The 12,003-nt window shown below is 35.4% G+C and overlaps 1 protein-coding gene across 1 annotated transcript; it reads right to left on the reverse strand.

Moving 5' to 3' along the window:
• Positions 1–7,455: 7,455 nt before the first annotated feature.
• sox21b (SRY-box transcription factor 21b) lies at positions 7,456–9,253 on the reverse strand. Its single transcript, XM_073845884.1, has one exon. It carries the CDS (start codon positions 8,950–8,952, stop codon positions 8,209–8,211), a length of 744 nt encoding a protein of 247 aa, XP_073701985.1. The 5' UTR covers positions 8,953–9,253; the 3' UTR covers positions 7,456–8,208.
• Positions 9,254–12,003: the final 2,750 nt, after the last annotated feature.

Below are 12,003 nucleotides of genomic sequence, written 5' to 3' on the forward strand. Positions count from 1 at the left end.
AAATATCTTAAGTGTTTTTTTTGTCTTATTATTTGTGCAAAGTTTTACCACCAGCATGAAGGATTAAACTCAAATCTTATGTTTTTTTAATCTTTTTTATGTTTAAATTAAAGTATATTCTGTCTCATTTCATCATAGTTTTATTAAATGCTAAATTGTTAAAATTGTTTTTTTTTTTAATGGTGGCACCATAAAATATCTTAAGTGATCTTTTGCTTATTATTTGTACTTTACCATCAGCATGAAGGATTAGACTTAAATATTATATTATTTACATTATATTATATCTCTTTTATGTTTATATTGCAGTGTCTTCCATCTAATACGTTAGTTTCACAGTGTTACTGGTTCATCAAACGCTAAATTTTGTTATTTGAGTTTTATATTTGAACATGGAGGCATCTAAAATCATTCATGCATCTTATTAATGTGTGTTATCTTTACCATGCATATTATTTTATTTCAGCCCAAGATGATAAAAATGTCAATTTGTTGCATTATATTTAGTTTTTTCTGTAGTTTTCAAATTTTATTTTGCAGTGAGTGAGAAAGCATTTGTTCTTGCGCAACACCTTTGTGCCAATACTTGGCAGCAGGAATTGATAAATTACTTGTAACAAGTGGCCAAAAGGTAAAAAAATGAGTTGATAACACAATTTGCATGATTTATTTGTAATGTTATCTGGCCATGCATCATCCTGAAGAACTGTCCTGTAAAAACGTATTAGAAGTGCAAATGCATTTTATTTACTGTACCACTATGACCTTTGGGAATGTACATGTCAAAATATTTAATATTGTTTTTTAAGTATCAGCACAGCTATAGACGTCTGTTTTTCAGTGTCATTGCTCATATATATCCAGTACAGAGGAAGCACTTTTACACACTTGAGGGAGGGGGAAAAAAATCTTTTGTGTGTTGAAGCAACACAGAGGATATTTGGGTCAGAGGCGGAAACTTCTATTATCATGGCTGGAGTGTTTAGTGAGGCTGAAAAGGATCAAATCGCTAAAAATCAATGAGCGCTTTAAAAGACAGTGAATCAGAGTGTGCTGACCAATCGTCCATAGGTTCAATTCCTCAAAGGATTGTTAGGTTGGATAAATGTGGCTTTTTCCTTGTCTGTCATCTGATAGTATCACTGTAGTGTGAAATACACCCGTGCTGGAGAAAAATCCCCTTTTGACCTCTGCCTGTAACAGTGTGTTGGTTTATGAACTTGGTTTAGTGGATATTGTGTGCATTCAGAGCCTTTTTACAAAAAACATAGTTTTTTATGCACTATACAGAGATTTTGCTCTGTTTGGCTTTGCATAACCTTTTTTCCAGGCTAGTGAAAAGAAAACATCTTATTCCACTTATTTGCATCTGTAGATTTCAATTACAGTATGTATCTTTAAAGGCCAGAAGTTTTTTTCCTCCACTTCAGCAGCACTCACACACACCAAATTTTACCGTTTTATTCATATCTATATTCTGAAGGTTTTTACTGAAGGGTTTGTTCATATCATTCGCCTAGTTTTATTATTGCACTTTATCAATTTGAATCTGTAGATTTTAGTATGTTGAGTTTTTTTCTCCACTTCAGCAGCACTTGCATACACCAAACTTTACAGTTTTATTCATATCTATATTCTAAATCTTTTTATTGAGTGGTTTGTTCATACATAATTCAATGATTATATTATTGCACTTTATCAAGTTGAATCTGTAGATTTTAGTACGTTTTTAAAGGTAATTTTCTAAAAAAAAAAATTTTTCTCCACTTCAGCAGCCATCACATACACTAAACTTTACAGTTTTATTCCCATCTATATTCTGAAGGTTTTTCCTGAGGGGTTTGTTCATATATCATTTGCTGATTTTATTATTGCACTTTTATCTATTTGCATCTATAGATTTTAGTACGTTTTTAAAAGTAATTTTCTAAGAAAGAGTATTTTCTCCACTTCAGCAGCACTTGCATAAACCAAACTTTACAGTTTTATTCATATCTATATTCTGAAGGTTTTTTACTGAGGGGTTTGTTCATATATCATTCGCTGATTTTTATTATTGCACTTTATCAAGTGCATCTATTGATTTCGGTACATTTTTAATGGTAGTTTTCTCAAAATTAGTTTTTTCCTCCACTTAAGCAGCATTCACATACACTAAACTTTACAGTTTTATTCAGATCTTTAATCTGAAGGTTTTTACTGAGGGTTTTTTTCATATATCATTAGCTGATTTTATTATTGCACTTTATCTATTTGCATCTGTAGATTTCAGGACATTTTTAATGGTAATTTTCTCAAAATGAGTTTTTTTCCTCCACTTCAGCAGTACTCACATACACCAAACTTTAGAGTTTTATTCATATCTATATTCTGAAGCTTTTTAATGAGTGTTTTTTTCATATATTATTCACAGATTTTAATATTGCACTTTATCTATTTGCACCTATAGATTTTAGTATGTTTTTAAAGGTCATTTTCTCAAAATGAGTTTTTTCCTCTACTTAAGCAACACTCACATAGACCAAAATTTTCAGTTTTATTCAGATCTTTAATCTGGAAATTTTTACTGAGGGGTTTGTTCATATATCATTAGCTGATTTTAATATTGCACTTTATGTATTTGCATCTATAGATTTTAGTACATTTTTAAAGGTTATTTTCTCAAAATGAGTTTTTTCCTCCACTTCAGCAGCACTCGCATAAACCAAATTTTACAGTTTTATTCATATCTATATTCTGAAGGTTTTTACTGAAGGGTTTGTTCATATATCATTCACTGATTTTTTTTATTGCACTTTATCAAGTTGCATCTGTTGATTATAGTTCATTTTTAAAGTTAATTTTCTCAGAAAGAGATTTTTCTCCACTTCAGCAGCCCTTGCATACACCAAAATTTACAGTTTTATTCAGATCTATATTCTGAAGGTTTTTACTGAGGGGTTTGTTAATGTATCATTCACCACTTTTATTATTGCACCTTATCTATTTGCATCTGTAGATTTCGGAACATTTTTAATGGTAATTTTCTTAAAATTAGTTTTTTCCTCCACTTCAGCAGTACTCACATACACCAAATTTTACAGTTTTATTCAGATCTTTAATCTGAAGGTTTTTACTGAGGGTTTTGTTCATATATCATTAGCTGATTTTATTATTGCACTTTATATATTTGCATCTATAGATTTCAGTATATTTTTAAAGATCATTTTCTCAAAATTAGTTTTTTCCTCCACTTAAGCAGCACTCACATACACCAAAATTTACAGTTTTAAGCAGATCTTTAATCTGAAGGTTTTTACCGAGGGGTTTGTTCGTATATCATTTTCCGATGTTTTTATTGCACTTTATCTATTTGCATCTATAGATTTTAGTACGTTTTTAAAGGTAATTTTCTAAAAAAGAGCTTTTTCTCCACTTCAGCAGCACTCACATTCACCAAATTTTACAGTTTTATTCTTATCTATATTCTGAAGGTTTTTTACTGAAGGGTTTGTTCATATATCGTTTGTCTAGTTTTATTATTGCATTTTATCAATTTGCACCTGTAGATTTTAGTACATTTCTAAAGGTAATTTTCTCAAAGTTAGTTTTTTCCTCCACTTAAGCAGCATTCACATACACTAAACTTTACAGTTTTATTCAGACCTTTAATCTGAAGGTTTTTACTGAAGGGTTTGTTCATATATCATTCACCTAGTTTTATTATTGCACTTTATCAATTTGCATCTGTAGATTTCAGTACGTTTTTAAAGGTAATTTTCTAAAAAAAAAAAAAAAAAAGTGTTTTTTCTCCACGCCAGCAGAACTTGCATACACTAACATTTACAGTTTTATTCATATCTATATTCTAAAGCTTTTTACTGGGTTGTTTGTTCATATATTACTCGCTTGGTTTTATACAACTAATTTTATTTCTAAAAATCTGGTAAAAAAGCATTTTTCCCACCTATTTGACAGTATTTTCTGATTGATGGAGAGAGAAAAAGAGAAATTCCAAATCCCTCCTGTAAAAACCTTTAATAACAAAATTAATCAATAATTTTGAACCTGACTTTATCCAGTGTTCAGTGCCTATGTAATTAGATAATGCCTCATTTAAGAAATTCTTGCAATTCGTAATGTGATCAATCAACTGGGGAAGTATAGTGATATATTTGAGGTTATTTTTTATCCTGTATTCATCTGCGATGTCTTCCCTTAATGGAAAGTAACCCAACTTGGCTTATTGTGATAGCTGACACCTGATGATAGTTGCGGGATAATGTTGAAAATCTTGGCAAAATACCTCGACGTATCAGCGCTTACCTCGTGTCAGTGATTTGTGACTCGCCGTGAACTTTGTGCCAAAAAAGAGGCCCGTTTTGCTTCTGCAAATGAACAAATTTCGTCATTCTTCCATTCGTCAAAGGATTTTCTCATGTGGTTGTTTGAATAGTTGCATCTCTACCTTTCCCATTGGATCTCCTTTCCAGCAAAAGAAAAAGCATATCTATTCAAAAGCCATTTAGTTCATTCCTTTCTTGGCCTGTAAACGCATTCATCAATTGTTCTGCTTTGTAGATGGCTTTCTAATGCTAATCTGCCGTGTTAAATATCTTTTTGTTCCCCTTTCACCGTTTTGTCATTCAGTTTATCCAGTTTTGGTCACCCATTTTATTTATTTATGCGCCTGGCTCCATTCATGCGCTCATGTATTTTTTATTATGTTGTTTCACTGTCATCCAGTGTCAACTCACTCTATTCAATGTAGGCTACTTGAAGGACTCGGAGGGACAAAGCGTGTACACATTGCAGCGCTATTCACCCCGGCCAGCTGGATTGCCTGAAAAAAAAGGGGGGAAGAAAAAAAAACCTTGTGAAAAGAAATCCTCAACAATGAACACAGAAGAAGTGCACAATGCTAACAGTTTTCCAAATACCACTGATTGCTTTAACCACAATGAGGGAAAGCAGCCGCTTTTTGCTGAGCTCCACTTCAACAAACAACAGGCGCACAAAGGCCCCCCAACTCATGTTTTGTTCCGAGACAAAACCTTCTCGACTGTCTAAATGCTCCTACTGAAGGGAGACAAAGTTCTTTCAGTTAGTGCCCCCTTTTTTAAAGCTGAGGGAGAAAAGAGAGCTGAGAAAAAAAGGAAAATGGTCACTGGGCTGGTAATGTGCGCTCTTTTGTGGAGTGGACGACCTTTTCAGGCGTTTCGGTGCGCAAACTGTAGGCAGAAACGCAGAGCTTTCGTAATATAGGAACCCAACCATTTCAGGTCATTTAAAAGATGCATATGTGCTGACATCTAAAGGATTTCAGAGATATCGGTATATTAATCAACCTGTTTGCACCAACAAAAAATTTGAAAGGTCAGGGCAGGTTGAAATAAATCAGCTCATTTTCACCTTTTTCCAAAGTTAAAAGTTATTAAAAAGCTAATCAGTTATTAAATAGAAACTTGCAAAAACATTTTAATGCAAATCTTTCAGACAAATTCAGAAGTGTGGGAACATTTAAAAACAATGTGCAAAAGGTCAAAAAATTCTTCATGATTTGGGGAAATGCATGTCAGCTCCAATAAAAAATAACATGCAAAAGGTCAAAAAATAAATGAGTAAATGGTAATATTGTTTAAAACCAAAATATCTAATTAGGTTGCATTGAAATGTAAATATTTCAGACAAGTTCTTCATGAGTTTTTTTTAGAAATGCATGTAAGGTCCAATTAAAAATAATGTGCAAAAGGTCAAAAATAAATTAACAAATAATATTGTTTAAAACAAAATATCTACTTAGGTTGCATTGAAATGCAAATCTTTCAGACAAGTTCTTCTTGATTTTGGAAAATGCATGCAAGTTCCAATAAAAAATAAAGTGCAAAAGGTAAAAAAATAAAAGAATAAATGGTAATATTGTTTAAAACCAAAATATCTATTTAGGTTGCATTGAAATGCAAATCTTTAGACAAGTTCTTCATGATTTTGGGAAATGCATGTAAGTTCCAATAAAAAATAATGTGCAAAAGGTCAAAAAATAAATGAATAAATAGTAATATTGTTTAAAACTAAATATCTACTTAGGTTGCATTGAAATGCAAATCTTTCAGACAAGTTCTTCCTGATTTTGGAAAATGCATGCAAGTTCCAATAAAAAATAAAGTGCAAAAGGTAAAAAAATAGAAGAATAAATGGTAATATTGTTTAAAACCAAAATATCTATTTAGGTTGCATTGAAATGCAAATCTTTAGACAAGTTCTTCATGATTTTGGGAAATGCATGTAAGTTCCAATAAAAAATAATGTGCACAAGGTCAAAAAATAAATGAATAAATAGTAATATTGTTTAAAACAAAATATCTACTTAGGTTGCATTGAAATGCAAATCTTTCAGACAAGTTCTTCATGATTTTGGAAAATGCATGCAAGTTCCAATAAAAATTAAAGTGCAAAAGGTCAAAAATAAATGAATAAATAGTAATATTGTTTAAAACAATATCTACTTGGGTTGCATTGAAATGCAAATCTTTAAGACAAACTCTTCATTAGTTTGGGAAGAGCTGTCAATTGCAAACAAAATATAACGTGCAAAATGTCATCAGGAAGGTGCTTTGAAATAAGGTGCATGACATGTTTTGCAATAACTATTGCACTGAAATGCAAATCTTTCAAACTCTTGATTAGTTTAGGAAAATCGTGCAAGTTGCAAACAAAAAATAACATGCAAAATGTCATCAGAAAGCTGCTCTGAAAAAAAAAAAAAAGGTTGTTAATGAAAAGGCGTCTGCCCTGTAAATAATATAGCCCCGTGATTTGTTGATTCGTCTGGTTCATAACAAGTGAAACAAGGTCACTTTTCCAAAGCGAAGCAGGAAGTTCCGTGGAGAGCAGCGATCGCGGTGTGACAATGGAGAATACAGGCCAGTGAAAAGATTCAATTAACCGTGGCGGAGGTAATTATCCCTGGACAGTCCAAATTAGTTTTGCATAATTGGTCTGAGCCATATGAATTAGCTTATTAATGTAATCTAAGAGGGCCGTTTACATTAAGAACGACCCGGTACGGAGCATCCTGGGAAGAAAAGACGTAAATAATACGTCTTTGATAAATATGTGTGTTAGATGTATAATTTATAAGAAATGGTGAGTGTGCATAAAATAATAAATGGATTTAAAAAAGCTCTTAAAGAAGGAGAAAAAATCTAAACGGTGTCGTTTTTCCGCTTAAAAGTAAACTCCTCAGCTTTATCTTCCTTCCTATTCATGATCCGAGTTGTGATAATTCAGGATTTTGGCTCTTGATTACAAAGACTTGCTTGAGATTTCTGAGTAATTCTATTCAAAGCCCGAACAAAAGCGTCCTTTAGAGTATACTTTACACTTCACCTGGTCCGACCAAGTAAAGGCATTCAAGATACAAATCTTGTTCGCCATTCATCAAGAACTACAGAGCAATTTCCTTTTTTTTCCGCATACGCTTTATTATATCCCCCTTGTTCAATAAACGAACGATAGGCATTTGAAGTACATATAAGTGGAATTATGCAAAACATAGAACATACAATTTCACTTCGAGTTAGTAAAAAAAACGAACCGAGTTTAGGTGAACGCATCGGAGCAGCACCCTAGAAATTTCAGAAATCTTGGCCATGTTGTTTTTCTTCAATAAATTACACTTATAAGTGCTCATGGTCTCCCTCTGTGCAAATATCAAAGGACACGGTGTGTCCCACGATCAACAAATTGGGTTTCACTGACTTGAACAATAAATATTACATACATCCATGGAACTCAAAATATACACCCGATTTCTAGTCCATCAGCTCCGGCATGCGGAGCACTAACCAGATAGGATTTAATAAAACTGTACACATTTACAGCAACATGACTGATTGAAAAAGAAAAAGAAAAACAAAACTGCGCGTTAATTCATCAAGGTCATAATAAAACCGAATATTTTTCTCCAATATAGCTAAAATGCAACCACTTCAACCAGCATTTCCTCTGGTAAACTAGTTACAGAGTCAACAGGTTAGTCATAGAATTATTCACATTGATAAGGGCGCACTGGAATCGCTCGCTTAATATCCACAAGAGTTCTTTACCTTACATCAAGGCATTAATCATGATACAAACACATGTGATATCTGATATGACGACCGTGGCATCACATGTTCATGCTCCACGTGTATTGCGTTTATTTCACATTTAGCAACTTTCTCAGTCTCATAACGCCGCCGCGTACGCGGGATACGGTTCAAGTTGTGGTTTGCCCATTCCAGGTAGTAAAATGTAGGCAAGAGGCGGCTGGAGACCTGCCGACGGCCACGCCGCGCAGTTACACGGAATCATGTAGCCCGGGTTACCCGGGGATGGATGGGAATGCGTGTGGGTATGCGCGCCGGTTCCGACTGCGCCCGCTCCGGAGAAAGCCGTCGCCGCTGTGGGGTAACCCAAAGGCGAGGCGTACGGGAAGGACGGAGGAGAAAGTTCTGCCATTTTTGAGCCGAGGTCAAAAAACGAATAGGGGTTTGCTGACATGGAAGGGTTGAAGAACACCCTAGCCGCGGCTGCCGCAGCCGCCGCCGCTGCCTTGTCGGGGTTGCTCATTAGCGACTCGGTAAGCGCTCCGCTCGCTAAGCCGCCCACTTTGAGCGCCTCGTGCTCCCCCAAATTATACGCCACCGGGAAGGCGAATTTGTCTTTCTTCATTAAAGTCTTAGGCTTTCGCCTCGGTCTGTATTTGTAGTCAGGGTGCTCCTTCATGTGCATCGCCCGCAGTCGCTTCGCCTCGTCAATGAACGGCCTCTTTTCGGACTCCGTCAGAAGTTTCCACTCGGCTCCGAGTCGCTTGCTGATTTCGGAATTGTGCATTTTCGGGTTTTCTTGGGCCATTTTTCGCCGCTGCGCTCGGGACCACACCATGAACGCGTTCATTGGACGCTTAACGTGATCCATAGGCTTGGACATGATGGCAAGCGTTCGCTTCACCTGCTCAGGGAAAAAGAAATCCACTTCGTCCAGTTACTATTTTCAAAGTGCGCGATGCGTAAAACTCTCCAAGCTTGCTTGAGACTCACTTCTTCATCCCGCCGCGTAAAAACAAGTCCAAATGAAATTCTCAAACTTTTAGGAAATCACTGTTCTCGCCTGCATTGTTAATGTATATCCTCAAAAAAGCAAACAAGGGAAGTCGTGTTCCTCCTTAGCTCTCGCTTTTTGTTTTCCTCTTCACCATGGTGAAGCAACCACCGCTGATAACTTAAATCGAGTGATTGTCAACGGAGAGTTGCAACATGTGAAATAAGGAGCGCTCTGGCAGGTACTGAAAGGGCCTTTGGCGCATGCGCAGTTGAGCTGTCAGACCTCGGGCGCTCCAAAATCCCACCCAGCGAGAGGACGAGAGTGAAATGATAAACTCACTTTGCTCAGAGTGAAAAGCAGTCCGACATCCCGTGTGTGTGCGCGTTCCCGCTTAAGAATACGAGTGTACTTTAATACATAAGCGTTCGCTAATTATACGACCGATTTGCGCATTTAAAATTGGTACTTATATTTTAGAGATGCACAGGTTATGGTGAGGCTCGTCTCACAATCCGAATTATAAATTCTTTGTTTTTTAAACAAAACATCATGTGCGTCTTAGTCTAAACAATATCGATAACATTATTTATAAGCTATGTTTTAATCAGCGTTCCGTTCGATAATGAAAGTGTTCGACTGTTGCTATGGTTACCCCTCAGGTGATTTCGCGATTTTTTTTTTACGCTTTTTAATTTTTTGAAACGTTTTTGAACTTGCTGACCAAGTTATCTTTTAGCAGGGATATCTCATATTTTATATGCATATACCTGGTTAGGTTTGCTATATGCACGGAATGAAATAGCCACATACTGAAATATAGAGGAAAAGTTATTGAATTGAATGCATCACGAAATTAAATCGGAGAAATATCAAACCCAAAGCACGCCTTTTTTTAATACATCTGAATATTTCCACTAAAACACACGGGTGTTAATAAGCTCGATAAAGCGTGAGGTGTTTATCGCACTCAGAGAACTTTTTCTTCATGACAGTTTCCGACTTCAAAGGATTTTCCGAAGGCAGCGCGTCGTGACCCGAAAATGAGGTTGAGGAATATTTCACTATGCAATTACAGATATCTCAGAGAGTCCTTGTGTAAATTGTATGTTTAAGTGGATTCTGCCCGCACCTTCGCTGTTGTTCCCTATTATTAAAACCACACTTAAAATGACAGCTTTTAACAAGTGGGGAAAATCATTTAATTGGACAAACTGGCTCTGTCGTTAGACCTTTTAATACCAGTGCATTGCCTACGCGTTGTTTAAAACAAAAATGCATGCATGCCAGTTTTATTATAGCTCATTATTTGCGTGTTTATTGTTATTATTATCCAAAATCGAAAGTCAAAGCATCTAATTCATTTAGAGATCGGCGCGTAATCCGCTCTTATCAGAGATGATGCCAACATGATTAATAATCACACATTTAAAAGAGGCGCAGCCTTGTAAGGGAGCAAAGACGATGCAGATAAGAAATGAAGAAGAAAATGATCGTGAAGAAAGTCATCTGTGTATTGAAAGACAAGCAGCGCTAAATGCTGAGCATCTCCATGAGTGCTTGAAAGCCATTGTTCGCCATAAGCCCGGTTTCCTCTCCATTATTCGGCCAAACGTGCCTTCTGAAATTTAATTACGCCTATCGAATGAGATTAATGTTGTTACTATTATGGCGTTCTGCCCTCGGCCTTCATATGCATATGCATATGTCTTTTGTTCAGACTGAAGTCCGGCGGGGTACAGTGAAGATAAGATGAAGATGAAGAGTGTCAGAGATGATTGACAGCAGCTCTGAGGTGTCGATCTCTGGTCTGCTCTCTTATGTGGGCAGTTTGTGCTTCAGATGTTTCAGATGCTTCAGGCGACAGCAAAAATAAAAACGAACGGCGAAGATGTTCTTTGAAATCCTTAAAACACTCAATGCATAAACGCCACAGCCTCTGCTTTGATTTGATTGGATTTAATCAAATCAAATAAAATGTACAAACTCTTTCCAAGCACACTTTTCATTAGCAAGTACCAAAAAGGATTTTAAAACGAATGCTTATTATTATTAAACAATTTGCGTTTTTTATATCTGAGGTACTGTGTCCTTGCATAGTTGGAGGATGTATAAGAGAATTAATTAAAACATATATAATTATGTTTGTAGATATATTGTTTATGAATTATTAATTTTATTAATGTTTATTGAATGTGTGTGTGGACGTTTATACACCTTGCAGAATGTGCTAAATGTTAATTATTTTAACAAAATAAGAGGGATCATATTAAATGCATGTTATATTTTATTTGCATAATCCACAATTTATAAATATGACCCTGTTCAAAAGTTTACATACGCTTGATTCTTAATACTGTGTTGTTACCTGAATAATCCACAGCTGTGTTCTTTATTTAGTGATAGTTGTTCATGAGTCCCTTGTTTGTCCTGAACAGTTAAACTGTCTGCTGTTCTTCAGAAAAATCCTTTATGGTCCACAAATTCTTTGGTTTTCCTGCATTTTTGTGCATTTGAACCCTTTCCAATAATGACAGTATGATGTTGAGACATCTTTTCACACTAAAGACAGCTGAGGGACTCATATGCAACTATTACAGAAAGTTCAAATGCTCATTGATGCTCTAAAAGGAAAAAAACATGCATTTCATGCATGCATGAAAAAATGTGAATTTGAAAATCAGGGTAAATTTGACTTATTTGTCTTCTGGGAAACATCTTCTGTAGGTTCTGAAGGGCAGTACTAAATAAAAAACAATATTATGTTTAAGCAAAATTGTCTTTCTGGAGCATTAGTGAGTGTTTGAACCTTCTGTAATAGTTGCATATGAGTCCCTCAGTTGTCCTCAGTGTGAAAAGTTGGATCTCAAAATCATGCAGTCATTGTTGGAAAGGGTTCAAATCCACAAAAAGGCAGGAAAACCAAAGAATTTGTGGGAC

Source organism: Garra rufa, chromosome 8, assembly GCF_049309525.1.
Source record: "Garra rufa chromosome 8, GarRuf1.0, whole genome shotgun sequence".
NCBI lineage: Eukaryota > Metazoa > Chordata > Actinopteri > Cypriniformes > Cyprinidae > Garra > Garra rufa.